The sequence below is a fragment of the Helianthus annuus genome, chromosome 4, assembly GCF_002127325.2.
Source record: "Helianthus annuus cultivar XRQ/B chromosome 4, HanXRQr2.0-SUNRISE, whole genome shotgun sequence".
NCBI lineage: Eukaryota > Viridiplantae > Streptophyta > Magnoliopsida > Asterales > Asteraceae > Helianthus > Helianthus annuus.
In genome coordinates this window covers 27,840,716-27,862,484 of record NC_035436.2, presented here as the reverse complement: position 1 = coordinate 27,862,484, position 21,769 = coordinate 27,840,716, and the positions used below count along the sequence as shown (strand labels likewise).

Sequence of the window (21,769 nt, the reverse complement as noted above, 5' to 3'; positions counted from 1 at the left end):
TTCCCAAAAAGATTGAGTGCAGGTACTACACGTAATCGGCTGGTTATAGCTCCTTAGCATCTTAAGAAGTCTCGCAAGCTTTGATGCCTTGTCTGTTGAACAATATTTTTATTATTATTTTGATCCCCTGTGGATACCATTCGACTATTGTGATACATTCGATATTACAATCAATGGTTGAATTATATTTATCTTTATGCTTCCGCTGTGCATTCATATAATTGTGTGGTTTGACTATATTGTTGCCAACTACGTCACGGTAATCTCCCACCGGGCTCACCGGTGATACACGTGGAAATCGGGGTGTGACAGTTTGCTGCTGAAAGAATCCTTTTAAAACCTGTTGGGCTCAGAAACGGTTTAACCGGGGGTATCGGAAACGATTTGGCTCAGAAGTTCATTTATAAGAAATATCATTTGAACCCATTTAGATAAGAAACATAGGCCTGTGTGTACCTATGTGTAATGGTAAGAAACATGGGTAGCGAGCCTTCATACAATTCATTCACCAGCTAAGTAATATTATGTTAGAATTGATCAATATGCTTTGAACCATATGACATGTACACCTTTATATAAAACATACGAGACATCATGATCTTGGCTCACCGTCACGAATGGTAAGGGTGTGCATTGGTCGGGTCGGGTTGGTTTGGTTTTTACCATTAACCATAACCATAACGGCTAGCTTCAATTATGGTTAATTTCGGTTAATTAACCAAGCAACATTTGAAATAAATAGGGGTGTGCATTTGGGGCATGCATGGTTTGAGCTTACAAGATAACCAATACTACACTTTTGGTTAAAGTATCGGTTAATAGCGGTTATGGTGCGGTTATCAGTTATAACGGTTAATTTGCTCACCTCTAATATCAAGAAATTGATGTTGTAGTGTCGTGCATATGGTCCCCCCGCAAGTAGGCGTGAGTTGGATAGAGTACACAAGTAATAACAAAAAAAAACTATGTGAGGTAGGTATACCAAGACAGTTTCTGTTAAATAAAACGAGTTTAGAAACCCGTACTATACGATAAGATATCTACACCTGCCCGTGCCAGTGGATATCTACGCAAGTGGGCTCCTAATACACTACTTCTGCCCCTGCCGTGGATGATTCCTAACATTACTTCCTTCTTTGAAATTCACCATGTCAAGGTGAAAGAGATCGCCTACCCGGTTGGGTTGAGTCAAACAATGTAATCCAATAAAACCATTGTGTGTTGCTTGTTTAGCTAGCCCACTGATGCAACTCTCAAATAAACCAAGAGGATCGCTTGTATCTTGTTTAGAGGTAGCAACTTTGAGGATATTGAAGTCATTAGCAGCAACTTTTGGTGGTGGTTTAGAGACGACGCCAGATTCCAATAGCAATCAGGGAACAACACGGCATTGCATCAGCAACCCAAGTTGCCTTACTGTCATGATCCACCAAAATCCAAATTGTTTTTCTTAAGTGTCATTTACCATTTTAAACTAGTTCATAACTAATGAGCACTAAGTAAACATACAACCTTAGATTAATACTACTTAAAAGCCTAGCTTGATCCAAGCTTTATCTCGTTTACACTCAACAAACAAACAAGCCGAGCTCAGTTATAAACTATAGGCTCGAACCAACCCAAGCAATTCAAAATTTTATATGAGTTTGTCTTGGATAATTATCCAATTCCACACACAATTATCTAACAGATATTACATCACTGAAAGCTAAGCATTGGATTCAAAGCTCCGAGATAAAGATTTTACTACCAGAAGTCATATTCTCAATTTTACTAAAACTTTTACACTAGCAAAACTTTATGTTTAAACTATGAAGTTCAATATAATTGGCAATATGATATCAAATCTGTAGTTTAAATACGAAATCATTCAAGCAGAAAGTAGAGAGGGAACGAATCTTGAAAGATGATCATAAACACAAACCCTTTACAAAATATTCATATAGATTTTGGTCCCCAAAAGTGAAAACATGAAAAATAAACTGTCAAAATATTTATCAGTCATGAGCCTTCTCAAGTTGAGCACTTGGGCCGCTTTGCCATAAATTGCTCTAGCAGTTTCAACGGAACCCCTTTGTGTTACGAATGATAGCATTACATGTCCACACGTAACCAGCCCATTCAGCAGCTTCAGCCTCTTTCATCCAAGCTTCTCGATCAATCTCCACCCCTTCTCTATGTAAAGCCCGAATACCCCTTTCTATTACCTTCCCAACCATAAATGTGTTTCCGAAAGCTTCTTCCAGTTTAGCTTCAGCGATCCAAATCGCTCGTTCTTTAGGAAGCTTCTCTCTCGCCTTGTTTAACACTTTCTTAGCCGCATCATACTTTTCCAACCGAGCTAAAGCAAGCCATAACTCAACATGCAACGGGCAACATTCCACCGCTCGCTGAAGCAAACGCTTTGCATCATCCTCATTAGCAAGTTCCACAAGTGCTTTCCATAGCCTCACAGAATCTGGTATCTTTTCAAGACCCAATCTCAAAACCCTACGTTTATTGTAATCATCATGTTCCAATCTTGCAGCCTGTATCCAAAGTTTTACTGAATTGGGAATCGCATTAACACCCTTTGCTATAACACCCTTAGCTTCATCCGGATTCACCAACCGACATGCCTCGATCCATACATCCTCATTCTTTGGAAATTCTTCACAACCTTTTCTTATCAACTCTCTTGCTTTCCGAATATTTCCCGTATCTTCCTCTAATCTCACAGCTTCAATCCAACCCTTTGGATTTGTTCGAATCACAGACTTCAACAACATCAGCCTCTTTATCTTCTTCATCATATTGTAGAAGAACAATATTTTTAAAATGATATAAAACCTAGAGTGTGAATATGACTTACTAGTTCGTTAATGTGGAAGTTGATCGAATGCAATGGTATCATGCGGATAGAAGGATTCATATAGTTTCATGCAAAGTCGGTGATGTGATGATTTAAAAAAAAAAGAATACCGAAAAAATAGTTATAACAGATAAGAATTTAATCTATTTATTATATTATATATTATATGTAGTGAGAGATTAAGTTAAAAATCGTTAGTAATGAGTGTTTTTAGGAATTATAAATATGATTTAAAATATTATGTGGCGTTACAATTTTTTAATTAAATTTTTAAAATTGTTGATACATGTTTGTGGACGCGACTCGACGCGACGTAATTCGGTTTAGCAACGGCTTTCCTCCGTCGTGTAAAAGGTCGAATATCGGGCCAAAAAGACATAAAGGCTGTGAGCATGATCTTTGGGCTAAACAATCGGCTAAAACAAACAAATCAAGACATGGGCTTGTCACACTTTTGGCGAAACACACTTGGGCCCAAGCCCAACATTGGCGAAACGTGTGTATAGTTGACGAAACAAGTCTGTTTCGTCAACCTCAACTGTGTTTCGTCAATATCAAATGTGTTTCATCGAGTTTGGTCTTGTTTCGCCAAGATAGTTCTGTTTCGTAGTGTGTAGTGCTATAAATAGTCTGATATCAGACAAGAGAACACAGAGAGCACATAGAGAGCAAACACACACACACGAGAGTTTGGGAGAGTTTGCAAAATATATTTGTAAACATTGCTTTGTAACTGAACCTTTCATACGTATTAATACAGAGGTGTTAATCGGTGAATATTGCGTGTCGTGTATTTGCGTGTTCTATCTCGGTTTGCCTTTCCGGTTGGATTCCGCACAACCGGGTTGGTTTGTACACAAAGATTAGGCGACTAGATCCTCCTAGCCGGACCTACAAGTGGTATCAGAGCCTTAACTCTTCTCCTTGTTAAAACCGAGGTGTTCTTGTTTGTTTTTCGGGTTTTGAAAAGTTTATATTTTTCTGAAAAACATTGTTAATCGGTTTTAAATCTTGTTGTTTTGTTGGAAGTTCTTATAAAAATCACTTTTTCTTTCATGTTCACATATTAGAAGTTGATTTTTAGTGAAGTTTCAAGCAAAACCGGGTTTCGGAAATTTGTGAGGTCACCGGAAAATTCATTGTGTTCTTGTGACATTCAAAGTGTTCTTCAAGTTCTACACTTTTTGATCCTTGAAGATTAGATGTGAAAGTTGTTTGTGTTGGAATTTGTAATAGAATTATAATTATAATATTACATACTTTACCGGTTGGTATGATGGGTATGGGAATGTGTTGAAAAGGTTGTATCTTGTGTCAGAACAGATAAGGTCTAGCCGAAAGCAGTTCCTGTGTGTCAGTAGAGGATAAAGTCAAAAAGTTTACCAACCCCTCAGTCACCTTTTTCGACAAAACACGCATCCGATGAAACACAATTCATTTCATCAAAACACATTCGACGAAAGGAATTATGTTTCGTCAACCTCATTTGGGCCTTTAAACAACTTTTGTTTCGTCAAACTAATAGGCCCAAGTTATAAAAACTTGTTTCGTCGACTAGTAAAGTGGGCCTATAGTAAACTTGTTTTGTCACATTAAAAGCCCAAAAGGACTTTTCCTGTTTCGCCAACAACATTAGGAATTATGTTTCGTCATTTTTAAAGTGGGCTTACTAACTGGGCTCTATTTAACATCAATTTCGTCGACAAAGGGAGCCCAAAGCAAAAGCCTGTTCCGTCGCAATGTTTTGAGTTCTTGGTTTCGCCGATTTGAATTAAAAGACTTGTTTCGCCAATTATTATCATTGGGCCTTAGAATATCTTGGGCCTGTTTCGTCGACGCGTATTGTCCAGATCTATTTCGTCGAAACACTTGTTTATTTTAACAGAAGGTTTGTAAGTGTGATTTAACTGTTTGATCTGAGTGTGATTTTCAGGTATTCGGTTTTCTATACCAAACATGAATCCAAGTTGGTGGGGTACTCCGGCTCCGGATGGGGGAAAGTATAGAAATACAAGTTCATCTCCCTCATGGTGGGGTACTCCGGCTCCGGATGGGGGAAAGTATAGAAATACAAGTTCATCTCCCTCATGGTGGGGTACTACGGCTCCGGATAAGGGAAAGTATAGAAATACAAGTTTATCTCCCTCATGGGCCGAATCTCCCGTATCGACATCTTCACAAGCCAATGCCATATCTACCGGTCAATGGGCATTAGTATCAAATCAAACTCCGAGCATTCAAAGTATCTTATTGAGCGAAAGCGAAACCGGAAGTTTGAATCGACCTCCAAAGTTGATGCACTTAAATGAATATCCAGGATGGGCAGAGAGGTTCAACACATACGTGCTTGGGCAAAATACAGAATTGTGGTTACGTTTCACCACAGATTTCGATCAAGAGATAGAGGTTGCCGCTTCATCTGCTGCTACGTTTGCCGATCTTCCTGAAGATCAAAAGAAGACGTGTGATCTGGAAAAGAAGGCTTATGCTATTCTTACTCAGGCATTAAGCAAAGATATTTACCATCAATTCGTCAGTTTCAAGACGACAAAGAAATTGTGGGACGCGTTGAAGACTAGAGGGGTAGGAAATGAAGCAACTCGCCAATTGCGACACGACTTACTCAAGAAAGAATTTGACAGTTTCACATGTATGGAAAAGGAATCTTTGGGAGACATGACAAGTCGGTTTTATCATTTGCTTACTGAGTTGGGTAATTTTGGGGTAGTAACCACTCCTCCAGAGGTAGTGAAAAAGTTTGCAGATGCATTGCCACCTCAGTGGAATAGTTTCTTGGAAATTCTGAAGTATAATGGAGTCTTGGCTACAACACACATCAATGACTTTGTTCAGCTCTTGGAAAACAAAGATCAGGAGGAAACCTTAAAGGCAAAAAGAGTTCCAGTGCCACAAAATCCTGAAATGTATTATGGAACTTCAAGTACTTCTTCTGCAAAATCCATTGTGCCATGCAATCCTGAGATGTATTATGGAACTTCCAGTCCTTCATCTGCAAGACTCGGTTCACATACTCCACTTCAAACGGCGTTTGTCACAAGCACCGATTTGTATGGCAATCAGATACAAGTTCCTGTTAAGCCAGCTCCCGCCACAGACTTGTATGGGAATCCACTTCCTGCTCAACAACAGGCATGTTATGGAAGTACATCATCTGCTGGTCAGCAATCTAAGCCAAATACAGTACGGCTCGACACTTCAAGCTTTTCAAAGGTCAGTGTGGAAGTAGCAAAGGAACACATGGAGCTGCTTAACACCTTAGTGAGCGCGTATTGTGGGTTAGTGGAAGGTCAGATTGCGAACATTAATCTGACACAGGAAGACTATCAGCAGATTGACAAAGAAGAGATGGACTTGATCGACATCAAGTGGGCCTTTGCTAGTGCTGTGAGGAGGGCAAAGGATTTCAGGGAGAGAACGGGCAGAACCAGCTTGGAGAGCAAGAAAGACACCAAGTATGGGTTCGATAAACAGGCAGTGAAGTGCTTTAACTGTGGTAAACGGGGTCACTTCAAAAGGGAATGTACAAGGCCAGCACAGCATGGGAACCAGAATCCCTTCAGAAATCAAGGCAATCAGCAGAACCAGAACAGGAACAATGAGCGTACCTTGATACCTGTCAACAACCAAAGCCAAGCAGGACCATCAAATGCCAACCAGGCACTTGTGGTTCAAGTAGATGAAGGTTGTGATTGGTCAATCCAGTTGAGTGGTGATGCTCCAGATGGAACAGCCTGTTTTGCTGAAGTTGTGAAGGATTTAATTCACACCAGTGGTGGAGAATCTTTCGCCAATGGTGGTGAATCTTCTGAGGATGAAGACTCTTCTGGTTATAGTAGGAGTTCAGATGAAGAATCCTCGAGTTCAGGCGATGATTATGTGGGTGAGACGTCTAGTGCGTCAGCTGATGCAGATATTGATGCAGATATTGATGAGCTTTTGGAGGAAGCTGTAGCAGGAACAAACAGAAGATCTATTTTGGTGGATCAAGCTGCTTATTCTTCGTCTTCTCTCCATTCAGCCTTTATGGCGAATGTCGACAGTTCATCAAGTCAGGTATGTGTCGATGAACCCACTGCTGTTAATTGTGATAAGTGTGATAGTTTGCGTGTTAAATATGCTGATTTTTAGGCAAACATGTCTGAGTTGCAAGGCAAACATGATGCTTTACAAGCTAGTTTGTTTGATTTGCATGACAAACATGTTGCATTGAATGATAAGTGGTGTGAGTTGCAAAGCAAACACGAGGCTTTGCAAGAAAAATATGATGTGACGTTTATCCACAACCAGAAGTTGACCGTGGATCTTTCAAAGTGCACTGAAGCCAACATGTTTTATGAAAACCATGAAAAGGAGTTTAAATCGATAATTGAGAAATTAAAGAAAGATAAAACCGAATTAACTAAAATGGTTTCCAGAAAACAAACTGACATTAATTTGTATATAACTCGCCTTGAGATTATGCAAAAAGAAATGGCTTGTGTGAAAACGGAAAGTGAGGCGATCCAGCTCAAGCTAGACAGTTATTTGAGCTCTAGCTATGTGTTGGATCACATCATCGACGTTCAGAAAGAGAAACGGGATGTCACATGCATAGGTTACAAGAAATGTCCACCACCAGTGAGACACAATTATGATGCCATGCCTGACGAGGAGGATAGAACTTTCTTTGAACCATTTGTTCCTTTAGACATCAAGGAATTTGCAACAGGACTCGGATACAAGAAAGAAGTATCATCCGATTCAGATGTGTCAGCAGATGCATGTGTGTCTTCTGCTGAACTGAATCAGGATCCTCCAGTTATTATTGAGGATGCTGATTCTTCTGATGATGAATCCGATGATATTAACCCAGCAAAGTCTGATGCGGAAATCAAAGAAGAGGACATACCTCTTGAGAATCATATTCTATGTGATCCTCCTGCAAAACCCGCTAAGACTGTTGCAATCAAGTCCTCGTCTGTAAACGAGTCGAAGAGTGTGAATTTGCTGTACACTCTTGTTGGTGATGATAAAATCTATTCTGACAAATATTTTCCTATTAAGAATGTAAATCAATCTTTAATCAGTAAAGTCTTTGAAAATTCGACAAGTAAGTTTTTGGGAAAGACAGGATCACGTGTTACAGTAACACAATGTCCTCCTATTCCAAAGGCCGAAGTTCGAAAACAATTTGGCAATAAGAAATTACCAACAGTGCAAAAACAACAAAATCACACTAAGCAAAAAGGAAAATTACCGGCTCAAGGTCAAAAGAAGCCGAATCAAAAGAAGAACAGGAATGTGAACTTTGTGAAATCAAAGGGAACGGACAGGATTGAAACGTTTGAAAACAAATCTAACTTGGATTTTGTTAAGAAAGCAACTGTGTTGAAAAGAAATGAATCAAACAGTTCGAAACCTAGTACCTCGGGATCACAAAGTTCATCATCATCAGCAAGACGATCACATGATACTTCGGGGTTTGTTGAACGAAGATCATGTTTTGAATGTGGTACAATTGGACATGTAATTCGAAATTGTCCATATCTTCATAAACTAAAAGGCAAAGTTGGTGTTCCCAGTGACCAAACTGACCGTAAGCGATCTGTTTCTGTAAAACAAGATCCCCGTCTTGTAAAAGAAAGGGAGAAGAAACAGAAACGCCAACAGGTCAAGGAAATTGAAAAGGCGATTAAAACCGATGTGGTTAACAAAACATCTGTTTCTGTCAAACCAGACAATTTAAAAACTTCAGACAACCATGAAGTTAAGATTTTAAAGAATAACACTGGTAAAACAAAACAGACCTGGAAACCAAAAACGGTTGTCGAATCAGGGGGACCATCACAATTTACGAATCATCAAAGAATAGAAGTTATTGTTGTTGATGAAAATGGAAGACCCAAGACCACAATGGCTTGGGTCCCCCTCTCCAACTAATCTCTGAATGAGTGTGCAGGATGTTCCAGGAGGAACTATTGATAGTCTTAGGATTGTTGATAGTGGAGCGTCCATGCACAAGATCGGGGACATAAGGCTCCGAACTATTGTTACATCTAGGAGAATGTTGTTGCCATTGATGGAGAGAGAGAGAAAAAGAAAGGAAGAAGAATATGTTGGTGAAAGAATGTGGTTGAATGAAGTTGCAAAATTCGACCAGATGAAAAATGTGCCAAAATTTGGTTGTTGTGGTTTTTGATCGGGTCCTCAGGAAAGAATACAATGAAATGTGTGCAGATGCCTTGGCGTGGATTGAACATCCGCACACCACTTCTGAAAGAGAAAGACAAAGACCTTCGCTAGTGCAATATGGAAGACCAGCCAGACCCGGAGGTGTTTGATCTTGTTGCTGTGAAGAGATTTCTCAGTAGCTACAAAAATCGGCTTTGAAGTCCACACCGGGTGGATATCCAGTTTTGGAGAGCACTCAGGTTCCTTGCAATGCACGAAGCAGTTGCAGGATACGGTTTTGAATTTCTAATCTCTCCTATACTTGTCGATGTTTAAGCTGCTTTATGAACTATATCATCTCGTACAGCACTTTTTGGCCTGACACGTTGATCTCGAATATCACCTTACACGTGATTGTTTCACTATGAAACTCGTCAATGTTGTCATGGTCCGCACCGCTTACCGACGTGCCAACTCATTGTTCCAAAATTCGATAAATCATTTCTGATTAAAATTAATTTTGATTAACGGCATTGAGGTAAAACATGAGTTAAACCAACATCAGAAAATCATTTTTGTTCATCTCTTTGTGTCTTTTAAATTTTATCTTAGTTTGTTGATTTTAGGGGGAGTAAATCCAAACTTGAAAATCCAAAAACATCAAAAAATTTCAAAAACACAAAAACAATAGAAAAACAAAAATGAGTTTCCTGGCGAGCAAAAGAGAAAATGATAGTACATCAGTGGTCTATCCAAACCTCTTTAAACCTTAAATGAAAAACGATAAGCAGCTCTATATAAGATGTATTGGTAGGCTCACAATCATTTGAAAGTGTGCAGGGTGATATAAATCTTAAATCGACTGAAGACCAGGTGGGAACCATTCATTGGCATATGGTCTTAGTAACGAAATTTCGTTTGAGAGATTGCCGAGGTTCTGAGATATTCGGTCTTTATGCTGCTTATCATCTGGGTATCATGGTTGTATCTTTTACCGAAAAATAACGGGGACGCAAGTCTAGATCTTCCATGATACTATACATACGTGTACATATTGCATTCGACCTCAATAAGTGATAAACAATCACATGTCCAAACAAATAAGTGATAAAATATCACATTTATCCGGGAGTCAAGTTCGTCTCTCTGCTGTACGAAAGTACTGACCTGTTCACGGACTTGCTCCTGTGCCCTCATGCATATGAAAATCAAGTTCCTCATCAATAAGTGATTCTATCACATAGGGCTTGTTTTCAAATCAAAATAAGTGAGAATCTCACATCATATACGGTCAAACAGATAACAGATGATAATCGGTATACTCACCGGTAAGATGAACCCTCGTGCATACCTTGATACGGGAATGTGTCGTGATGTGGATGAACACCGGTCGGTAAGTATAAATCATACCTTAACGTATCCCCTCGCAATGATTACATCTTATAAGTTGAGCTTATGTGGACAACAATACCGATAATTGTTATAGGATGCTTATCTTAATGTTAACGAACTGAACAACGAGAGCGTCTTGGTATGACCGTACACTGATATGATTCTCTTACCCTCGAAACTCGCAAAAAGAATGTCTGTAAATATTTATTTACTGCTTTCAGTCTTTACATTTCAAAATATTCAAAAATACCAAAAAGATTTTAGGTGTGTTTTAATATAAACTTTATAAAAGACAAAAAGATTTTATTTCTATCTTATTTTCGATCGTACGATGTTGGATCTCGAGTCTTCGTTACCTGAAACCTGAACCAAAACCGAATTGACTAAATCTTCATAAACGGTCGAAATTTGCAAGTTTTGAAAGTTGAAAACTAAAATTAACAAATTTGTTAAACTTTCAAACTGTCGGACGGTGTTTGATTGAAACATGGTCATACGTGTGTCATTTGTTTATACTAACTATATTCCAAGCAGTTGTTCTCATTACGCGTTTAGATTTCTTGCATGTGCAGATTCTAAAGGCAAGGAGAACATAGTTGATGACAAGCTTCGGAATGAAGACACGACGTGAAGGCACTCAAATGATGAAGATGATCGAGTTGCCGCTGACCATCATCAACACCACAAGGATCTCAAGTACTAATGATCAAGTCATTCACGAGCATAACTCAAGGGAGAGCTTATGTTAAGGGAGAGTTTGTCAACACACTTCCTACATGAAACGGGTAGTTTGTTGATACACTTTCTGCTTTCAAGACGTGAAGACTTTGAAGATCCTCCGACATAGAAGACATTAAAGGCGAATCACGCGAGTAGCGTCCAAGGGGGAGTTTGTGGATACATGTTTATGGACGCGACTCGACGCGATGTAATTCGGTTTAGCAACGGCTTTCCTCCGTCGTGTAAAAGATCGAATATCGGGCCAAGAAGACATAAAGGTTGTGAACATGATCTTTGGGCTAAACAATCGGCTAAAACAAACAAATCAAGACATGGGCTTGTCACACTTTTGGCGAAACACACTTGGGCCCAAGCCCAACATTGGCGAAACATGTGTATAGTTGACGAAACAAGTCTGTTTCGTCAACCTCAACTGTGTTTCGTCAATATCAAATGTGTTTCATCGAGTTTGGTCTTGTTTCGCCAAGATAGTTCTGTTTCGTAGTGTGTAGTGCTATAAATAGTCTGATATCATACAAGAGAACACAGAGAGCACACAGAGAGCAAACACACACACACGAGAGTTTGAGAGAGTTTGCAAAATATATTTGTAAACATTGCTTTGTAACTGAACCTTTCATACGTATTAATACTGAGGTGTTAATCGGTGAATATTGCGTGTCGTGTATTTGCGTGTTCTATCTCGGTTTGCCTTTCCGGTTGGATTCCGCACAACCGGGTTGGTTTGTACACAAGGATTAGGCGACTAGATCCTCCTAGCCGGACCTACAAAAATAAAAAAAAAATAGAATACGACTTAGCGAAACAAAGGAAGCTGAAAAAAAAAAATTGTGTGCTCACATAAGTTGTGACATGTAACATAACCAATATCTTATCTATTTATGGACCCTTAGACAAAAATTGCATATATCCCCCTATTTTAAATTTTAATTACATATATCCTCCTATTTTAAATCTTAATTACATATTTACCCAACCTAAAAATTAAATTACATATTTCCCCTTCTTGTAGCAAAATGACACAAATACCCTTCCAAACATAAAAAACCTACAACCTTTCTTCCCACCCTCTCTGGAGACGATGATAGTTAAATGAACAACCAATCTTAATCGACAATAAGATGCAGTGATAAGAACCGACAAGGAGAAGAGAATCGGCGATGATAAACGGCAATAAACCATCGTATTCAGAGCAGTGTTGTAAAAGTCGCTAGGTGGTCCCTAGTCGGCCGACTGGGGAGTTGGGAGTAATCGGAGTACGCGGAGAGTACTCGGGGAGTACGCGGACATGGTAAATATAAAGAAAATTAATTGTTATATATTATTTATGTGTTAAAATAAGCATAATTCATGTCAACTGAGTATAATTTAAAATGAAAAATGTTTAAAGTTCAAATATTCTGAATACAAGTTCGACTAGTCTGAGTACAAGGTCGAGTAGTCAGAGTACAAGGCCGAGTATGCCGATTTTGACCGATTAAAAGTCAACAAACCACATTGACCGCCTAGACCGACTAGGCCGACTACGTCCGACTAGGCGCCGACTAGGCCGACTAGGTACCGAGTACTCCCGAGGCCGACTAATTGAGACCGCTTAGGAGGAAGTCGCCTCGGAGGGGGTCCAAGGACCGAGTACTCGCCGAGTACTCGGCCGAGTAATCCGACTTTTACAACACTGATTCAGAGTATTCAGAACCGTAACAATAACCGTAACGGAGAAGAGAACATGTGTGGTTTCTCTTTTCAAAATCTGTAGGTTCTTTAAAGACATGGATGCATAAATCAATATTGAATTATTTGAAATGAATATTATATAAATGGAATCTGTGAGAGAGATGAAGAGTTGTTAACAATTTAAAATTGATAGATAGTTTGCTTTTTTTTTTTCTCGTTTGAATTACTTCAACAGTTCAACGATGGAGTATTGGAAATTGTCCATATCTAAGTTGAATTTAATGGTTCAACAATGAAAAAAAAACAAATCTGGTTCAAAAATTACTCTCACTAGGTTTGAGAATTTTATGAATTAGTAAATTAAAGGGTAAAATAGTCATACTCTAATCCATTTTAAGAAAAATGGGTATATATGATATTTTTATGCTTTGGTAAGGGGAAATATGTAATTTAATTTTTAGGTTGGGTAAATATGTAATTTATGAAGTTTGTAGAGGGATACATGTAATTGCCCTTTTTTTTATTTTGTTGTAGGAACTAATGTGATTTTTATCAAATAACTTGTGTTAGTGAGCATAAAACAAACTAAATACACAATCTTGCTTTTTTTCCTTAACATTCCGACATTAATTTTAATGAAAATGGAGTTGATTTAAAAAAATAATTGTTCTTGTTATCGGTTTTAACACGTGTTTGGAAATATCAGATGATATGTAATATACTTTTATATTATTAAGCCGCGACAGGGTTCACCCTTTGCTTCGCGGGGGGCGACCAAGTATAACCTTGCGAAACCACATCGTGCCATGTGGCACGACACCCAGACAACCTACACTCGTGACTGGCCAAAGCTAAAACCTAGTCTAGGTCCCTCGCAGGCCGCGAGAGAGATAGAAGGATGGGTCACGGGCCGCGAGGCCCCCTGTTTCCAGCCTATAAATGGAGGCAATCGGCCTCAGTGGGCATTCGCTCAATTTCTTTTCTCTCTCGACACATATATTGTAATATTGCTTGAGTATTATACCCCCTAAAAAGCGAAGCTCTGCCTCGTAGTAAGTATTATAACCCCCGGTTACGTATTAGTTACTCTGCCAGATTGATCTAGAGCTCCGTAACGCATGTCAAGGCTCTGCCTGACTCAGTCGTTGGAATTCTGTCTCGAGGGTATAGCTAATGTAAATTGGGTTATCTTACTAACACGTTTGCATTGTTTAATTTTAATAGATTATAATCAGGAAGTCACCAGAAAGCAGTAGTATTGTCTAAAATAGCAATGTGAGTACATTCACTTTTTGCATAGAAGACATTAAAGGCGAATCACGCGAGTAGCGTCCAAGGGGGAGTTTGTTGATACATGTTTGTGGACGCGACTCGACGCGACGTAATTCGGTTTAGCAACGGCTTTCCTCCGTCGTGTAAAAGATCGAATATCGGGCCAAGAAGACATAAAGGTTGTGAACATGATCTTTGGGCTAAACAATCGGCTAAAACAAACAAATCAAGACATGGGCTTGTCACACTTTTGGCGAAACACAATTGGGCCCAAGCCCAACATTGGCGAAACATGTGTATAGTTGACGAAACAAGTCTGTTTCGTCAACCTCAACTGTGTTTCGTCAATATCAAATGTGTTTCATCGAGTTTGGTCTTGTTTCGCCAAGATATTTCTGTTTCGTAGTGTGTAGTGCTATAAATAGTCTGATATCAGACAAGAGAACACAGAGAGCACATAGAGAGCAAACACACACACACGAGAGTTTGAGAGAGTTTGCAAAATATATTTGTAAACATTGCTTTGTAACTGAACCTTTCATACGTATTAATACAAAGGTGTTAATTGGTGAATATTGCGTGTCGTGTATTTGCGTGTTCTATCTCGGTTTGCCTTTCCGGTTGGATTCCGCACAACCGGGTTGGTTTGTACACAAGGATTAGGCAACTAGATCCTCCTAGCCGGACCTACAAAAATAAAAAAAAATAGAATACGACTTAGCGAAACAAGGGAAGCTGAAAAAAAAATTGTGTGCTCACATAAGTTGTGACATGTAACATAACCAATATCTTATCTATTTATGGACCCTTAGACAAAAATTGCATATATCCCCCTATTTTAAATCTTAATTACATATATCCTCCTATTTTAAATCTTAATTACATATTTACCCAACCTAAAAATTAAATTACATATTTCCCCTTCTTGTAGCAAAATGACACAAATACCCTTCCAAACATAAAAAACCTACAACCTTTCTTCGCACCCTCTCTGGAGACGATGATAGTTAAATGAACAACCAATCTTAATCGACAATAAGATGCAGTGATAAGAACCGACAAGGAGAAGAGAATCGGCGATGATAAACGGCAATAAACCATCGTATTCAGAGTATTCAGAACCGTAACAATAACCGTAACGGAGAAGAGAACATGTGTGGTTTCTCTTTTCAAAATCTGTAGGTTCTTTAAAGACATGGATGCATAAATCAATATTGAATTATTTGAAATGAATATTATATAAATGGAATCTGTGAGAGAGATGAAGAGTTGTTAACAATTTAAAATTGATAGATAGTTTGCTTTTTTATTCTCGTTTGAATTACTTCAACAGTTCAACGATGGAGTATTGGAAATTGTCCATATCTAAGTTGAATTTAATGGTTCAACAATGAAAAAAAAAAACAAATCTGGTTCAAAAATTCCTCTCACTAGGTTTGAGAATTTTATGAATTAGTAAACTAAAGGGTAAAATATTCATACTCTAATCCATTTTAAGAAAAATAGGTATATATGATATTTTTATGTTTTGGTAAGGGGAAATATGTAATTTAATTTTTAGGTTGGTTAAATATGTAATTTATGAAGTTTGTAGAGGGATACATGTAATTGCCCCTTTTTTTATTTTGGTGTAGGAACTAATGTGATTTTTCTCAAATAACTTGTGTTAGTGAGCATAAAACAAACTAAATACACAATCTTGTTTTTTTTCCTTAACATTCCGACATTAATTTTAATGAAAATGGAGTTGATTTAAAAAAATAATTGTTCTTGTTATCGGTTTTAACACGTGCTTGGAAATATCAGATGATATGTAATATACTTTTATATTATTAAGCCGCGACAGGGTTCACCCTTTGCTTCGCGGGGGCGACCAAGTATAACCTGGCGAAACCACAGCGTGCCATGTGGCACGACACACAGACAACCTACACTAGTGACTGGCCAAAGCTAAAACCTAGTCTAGGTCCCTCGCAGGCCGCGAGAGAGATAGAAGGATGGGTCGCAGGCCGCGAGGCCCCCTGTTTCCAGCCTATAAATGGAGGCAATCGGCCTCAGTGGGCATTCGCTCAATTTCTTTTCTCTCTCGACACATATATTGTAATATTGCTCGAGTATTATACCCCCTAAAAAGCGAAGCTCTTCCTCGTTGTAAGTATTATAACCCCCGGTTACGTATTAGTTACTCTACCAGATTGATCTAGAGCTCCGTAACGCATGTCAAAGCTCTGCCTGACTCAGTCGTTGGAATTCTGTCTCGAGGGTATAGCTAATGTAAATTGGGTTATCTTACTAACACGTTTGCATTGTTTAATTTTAATAGATTATAATCAGGAAGTCACCAGAAAGCAGTAGTATTGTCTAAAATAGCAATGTGAGTACATTCACTTTTTGTAAACTGTTTTAAAAAAAAAAAAACCTTAATTGTTTTAAAGTATATTTAGGAGTGATTGAGTCTATGTATTCTATAAGTACTCTCGGTAAGTTGGGGTTTTGTATACATTACTTGTTACTACACTCTGAGTAGTAGCATGATCACAAGTCAGGATTGACAGTACCGTGGGTGGTAATTGGGTAGATATAAACATTGTAATCGCTCTCAATACTGTAAAAATATAAAATCCTGTTTTGATTAAACTGGAATGCACTCGCCAGTATTTCTTGCTGATAAACTTTTTAAAACGTGTTTCAGGTAACAAAATGTGAAAGCCAAATAGAAGCCAGCTAGAGAGCACTGAGACTTGAAAAAGTGGCTATAAAAGTTACCTAAATAAGAAAAAAGTTTTATATTAATAAATTAGGATTTATCCCTATAAACATATTGTAATGTAAACTTGGGTTTTTTCCCATGAATTTATTATTATAAAAGTTTGGTGTTTAACTCTGATAAACTATTTCCTAACTACGGTCCAAATGTTAATTTCCGCTGCCAAATTAATAAACACTGATACCACTGATACTGTCCTCGAGGCTGCCCGCTCCCAGGGTAGGGGTCGGGGGCTGCAACACTTCTCTTCCACATGCTTATCCTTTAAAATAAAATATTATGGACATATAACAATATTTTTTGCATACACATGTGGATCTTCGACTAAAAAATCGCAATGCAAATAACCTGCTAAAATCGACAAAAAAAGGTTATTACATTATTTAGGGGACATCATCTAATTCAAACAAGTGTGTTTTAGCCTATTAAAGGTTCTCTTTTTCATTACGGCCACATACCAGTTCATTAGGTATAAAACATTATTAGATGGAGAAACTAATAAAACGTTATTTTAATATAACCAATTAGATAAAACAAGTGAGCTTGTTTGATGTCAATTTACTACCTGCTAACCCATGTAAGTGTGTGCACTTAACCAAGTAAATACACAAACATACAGAATACGAACCAAGCTTACATCAAACCTGTATGTGCAAGGTTTTGAAATTTTATCTAGTCGCCTGAACAAATTGGTGAACAATCTTAATTAAACGAAAATCGGAGTGAAAATGGTTGGAATATTATTAAATTGATAATAATGACAACAATGTAGAGGGTCTTGAGCATTTGAAATGTGATAGGACCAAACATTTGTACGCTAATGCATCATCTAATTGTTCATTTTAATCTGCATGACAATACTGACCAAACATTGCTTTAATCATTTGTACACTAATGCATCATCTACTTGTACATTTTAATCCGCACGACAATACTGACCAAGACAACTATCGAAACGTCGACAAAAATGAGTAGGTCATCATGGTACCTGGTACCTGTGGATTTTTTTTTAAAGAGTATAGTTTATAAGATATGACAATAATAATATGTAAAAGAATTATAAGTTTGTGTGGAGGGGGGGAAGTGTAACTAAGTAACCATAATTTTGTTAAAATAAAGGGATTTAAGTGTAATAATATCAGAGACTATAATACAAATAGTGTTTAAAATACCAATTTACCCTCATTTTAAGGGTGGTTTTATAAATAAAGAGGGGAGAAATTCTTATTTTTTGGGTATCTTAAAATACCCCTCTCTTATGCATTATAATATAGCATAGATGTAGAGAGAGATTAAGTTAAAAATCGTTAGTAATAAGTATTTTCAGGAATTATAAATATGATTTAAAATATTATGTGTCATTACAATTTTTTAGTTAGAATTTAAAATAAAAAAAAATAGAATACGAATTAGCGAAACAAGGGAAGCTGAAAAAAAAAATGTGTGCTCACATAGTTGTGACATGTAACGTAACCAATATCTTATCTATTAGGCGTGTGTCTATATGAATCCTAGTTTATTATGTTATCCTAATAAATAGGTGTTAAAAGTTGTAGTTTAGACCATTTGTTGTGGTCCGTGAATGTGAGGGAATCCAATCCTACCTTGTCACCTAGGCACCACAATCATAGCACATCAAGTCGATGGTGCGTCGTGTGATCGATAAATGCGTGTACGTGGATGGAGTGACATCGTCGAGGAGAGACCGAAAGAGATAAGAAAGATTGATTTTTTTTTTAATTTTTTAATAAGTCAGCCAATGAAATCATGGACACCTAGACAATTTTTTTTAATTTTTATTATTGTATCTAACGTGATTTTTTCTCAAATAACTTGTGCTCGTGAGCATAAAAATGAAAACGGAGTTGATTTAAAAAATAATTGGTCTTTTTATAGATTTTAACAAGTGCTTGGATCAGATATTGGATGATATGTAATTGTTTATATAATTTGATATTAACTGTTTGAAAATAATTAACGAATTCTACAATGCTCAGCTACTTCGCTAGTAACTCCAAGCATGCATTACCATTTGACAAACTAACCTTCTCGTCAAAGCTTCTACTCAAAATAAAACATTACCAACAAGATATTGCACCATCTTGTGGGAATATTCATATAGATTTTGGTCCCCAAAAGTTAAAACATGAAAAATAAACTGTCAAAATATTTATCAGCAGTCATGAGCCTTCTCAAGTTGGGCCGCTTTGCCATTAATTGCTCTAGCAGTTTCAATGGAACCCCTTTGTGTTACTAATGATAGCATTACATGTCCACACGTAACCAGCCCATTCAGCGGCTTCAGCCTCTTTCATCCAAGCTTCTCGATCAATCTCCACCCCTTCTCTATGTAAAGCCCGAATACCCTTTTCGATCACCTTCCCAACCATAAATGTGTTTCCAAAAGCTTCTTCCAGTTTAGCTTCAGCGATCCAAATTGCTCGTTCTTTAGGAAGCTTCTCTCTCGCCTTGTTTAACACTTTCTTAGCCGCATCATACTTTTCCAACCGAGCTAAAGCAAGCCATAACTCAACATGCAACGGGCAACATTCCACCGCTCTCTGAAGCAAACGCTTTGCATCATCCTCATTAGCGAGTTCCACAAGTGCTTTCCATAGCCTCACAGAATCTGGTATCTTTTCAAGACCCATTCTCAAAACCCTACGTTTATTGTAATCATCATGTTCCAATCTTGCAGCCTGTATCCAAAGTTTTACCGAACTGGGAATCGCGTTAACACCCTTTGCTATAACACCCTTAGCTTCATCCGGATTCACCAACCGACATGCCTCGATCCATACATCCTCATTCTTTGGAAATTCTTCACAACCTTTTCTTATCAACTCTCTTGCTTTCCGAATATTTCCAGTATCTTCCTCTAATCTCGCAGCTTCAATCCAACCCTTTGGGTTTGTTCGAATCACAGACTTCAACAACATCAGCCTCTTTATCTTCCTCATCATATTCTGCATCACAGATTCAAAGTCAAGAAGGTCAGGCGCAACACGGGCATGGCCGATATCTGAGTGAGTGGTTGCACCACGACTAAAACTGGCTACGCAATTAGACGGAGGCTTTGTATTGACTAAGTTTAATCGATTCTTCGGTGCAAGTGGTTGCATGATTGATAATAATATGGAAACTTATAATCTGAATTGAAATTTGGAATGGGAGTTTGATGATTGTAGAATAACAATATTTTAAAACGACATAAAACCTAGAGTGTGAATATGACTTACTAGTTCGTTAATTTGGGAGTTGATCGAACGCAATGGTACGATGCGGATAGAAGGTTTCATATAGTTTCATGCAAAGTCGGTGATGTGATGATTTAAAAAAAAAAGAATACCGAAAAAATAGTTATAATAGATAAGAATTTAATCTATTTATTATATTAAGGACCCTAAAATGAAAACCAGAGAACCACTTTCCTGGTATCCGATTGAAGCATAGAAATAGATTCGCGTCGCCTACTTGCTGAAAGCACAAATGGAATGGTCGATCATGAATTCTATGAAGTTTTTAAGACCTTCACTTTTGAGTGCATAATGAATGAAATGAACCCCCGGATGAGAAGCAAATCTCCCCTCCCTTTTAATAAACCATGGGGAGCCCCTAGTAGTTTACCGGACAAATTGAGAACCATTGATCTTTGAAGATGGATGGATAAGATTAAAAGTTATAAAACCAATATTAAATTCTTTTTATCTTATTATGTTTTTAATATTTTAATGTTAAAAAGGCAGTTTAGTAAATTTGCTTATTTTGTCTTATTCTATATATATTGTTTTTATTAGTACTTTTTTGTCTTATTAAATTAATTGTTTTTTATTAAAATCAGATTTTTTTAATTAAAAAACATTTTAAAATATGATTTTTTACAAAAAACAATTTCTGTTAGGATTTTTTTTACAAAAAACGTTTTTACGAGCCGGTTTTTTACGAGACGTTTTTTACACCTCGTTTTTACGCGCCGTTTTACGCCCCCGTATTTACTCGTCTTTTTATCATCCGATTTTTTACGAGCCGTTTTTTACACCCCATATATATATACGGTTCATGTGTGAACAATGATGTATTTGTAAACAAAATGAACTTATTGTAACCACTGATTTTGTAGATCTAGATTTTTTCTTTAGTGGTAAGATTGTAATTAACTTTTGTAACTTACATGTATTTTAATAAACAAAAGAGCATAATTGTATTTTTCTTTTTTTATTTAATTAATTGATTTTCTCTCTCTCACTCTCTCTCTCTCCTTATTTCTCTTTCCAATTAAAACAGTAATTAATTACATTCTCTATATTTTTTTTCTCTCACAAATTACCTAACTTAATATTTGATGAGGGGGCTACTAAACGTACCTCCACTTGTTACTTTTTATACCCCATTTCCATAAAATCGCATTTAAACTTGTCATATTTACCCCCCTAAACAAGTTATATTTTTTTTAAGTATTCTTTTTTGTTACAAAACAAATTCAAAAGTATAAAAATATATTATAGATTTTTTTTAAATGTTTATTTAAAAAATCATATTTTTTTAAAAGGTTTTCAGATATTTTTTTACACTTTCTCAAATAGTATTTTGATTATGTTTTCTTTTATTGAACATCTTTACAAATTACTAATAACGTTTTTCATATAAAAACAATAATAAAAAAAGTTTTGAATTTTATTTTTGAAAAAAGTCTACATTATATTTTTTCCTCGTCTAGTTTGTATTTTAAATGTCTTATATTTATTATTTTTAATATTTTAAAATGTTTTTTTTTATTTTTGAACGACTTGAAGTGGGTATCTGATGCATGGTCGAAAACCGATGATTATTCGTAATTAAGTTTATGCTTTTACGTGACTTTTGGTTTCGAATGACCTACTTTTCATTACAAGAAAATCCAC

The 21,769-nt window shown here is 37.1% G+C and overlaps 2 protein-coding genes across 2 annotated transcripts; both read right to left on the bottom strand.

Annotated features, from left to right (window-relative positions):
• Window positions 1–2,060: 2,060 nt before the first annotated feature.
• LOC110933135 (protein STABILIZED1) lies at window positions 2,061–2,792 on the bottom strand. Its single transcript, XM_022176373.1, has one exon. It carries the CDS (start codon window positions 2,790–2,792, stop codon window positions 2,061–2,063), a length of 732 nt encoding a protein of 243 aa, XP_022032065.1.
• Window positions 2,793–19,099: 16,307 nt separating this feature from the next.
• Window positions 19,100–19,990, bottom strand: LOC110933136 (protein STABILIZED1). The gene has a single exon (XM_022176374.1). It carries the CDS (start codon window positions 19,988–19,990, stop codon window positions 19,100–19,102), a length of 891 nt encoding a protein of 296 aa, XP_022032066.1.
• Between the last annotated feature and the right edge of the window lie 1,779 nt (window positions 19,991–21,769).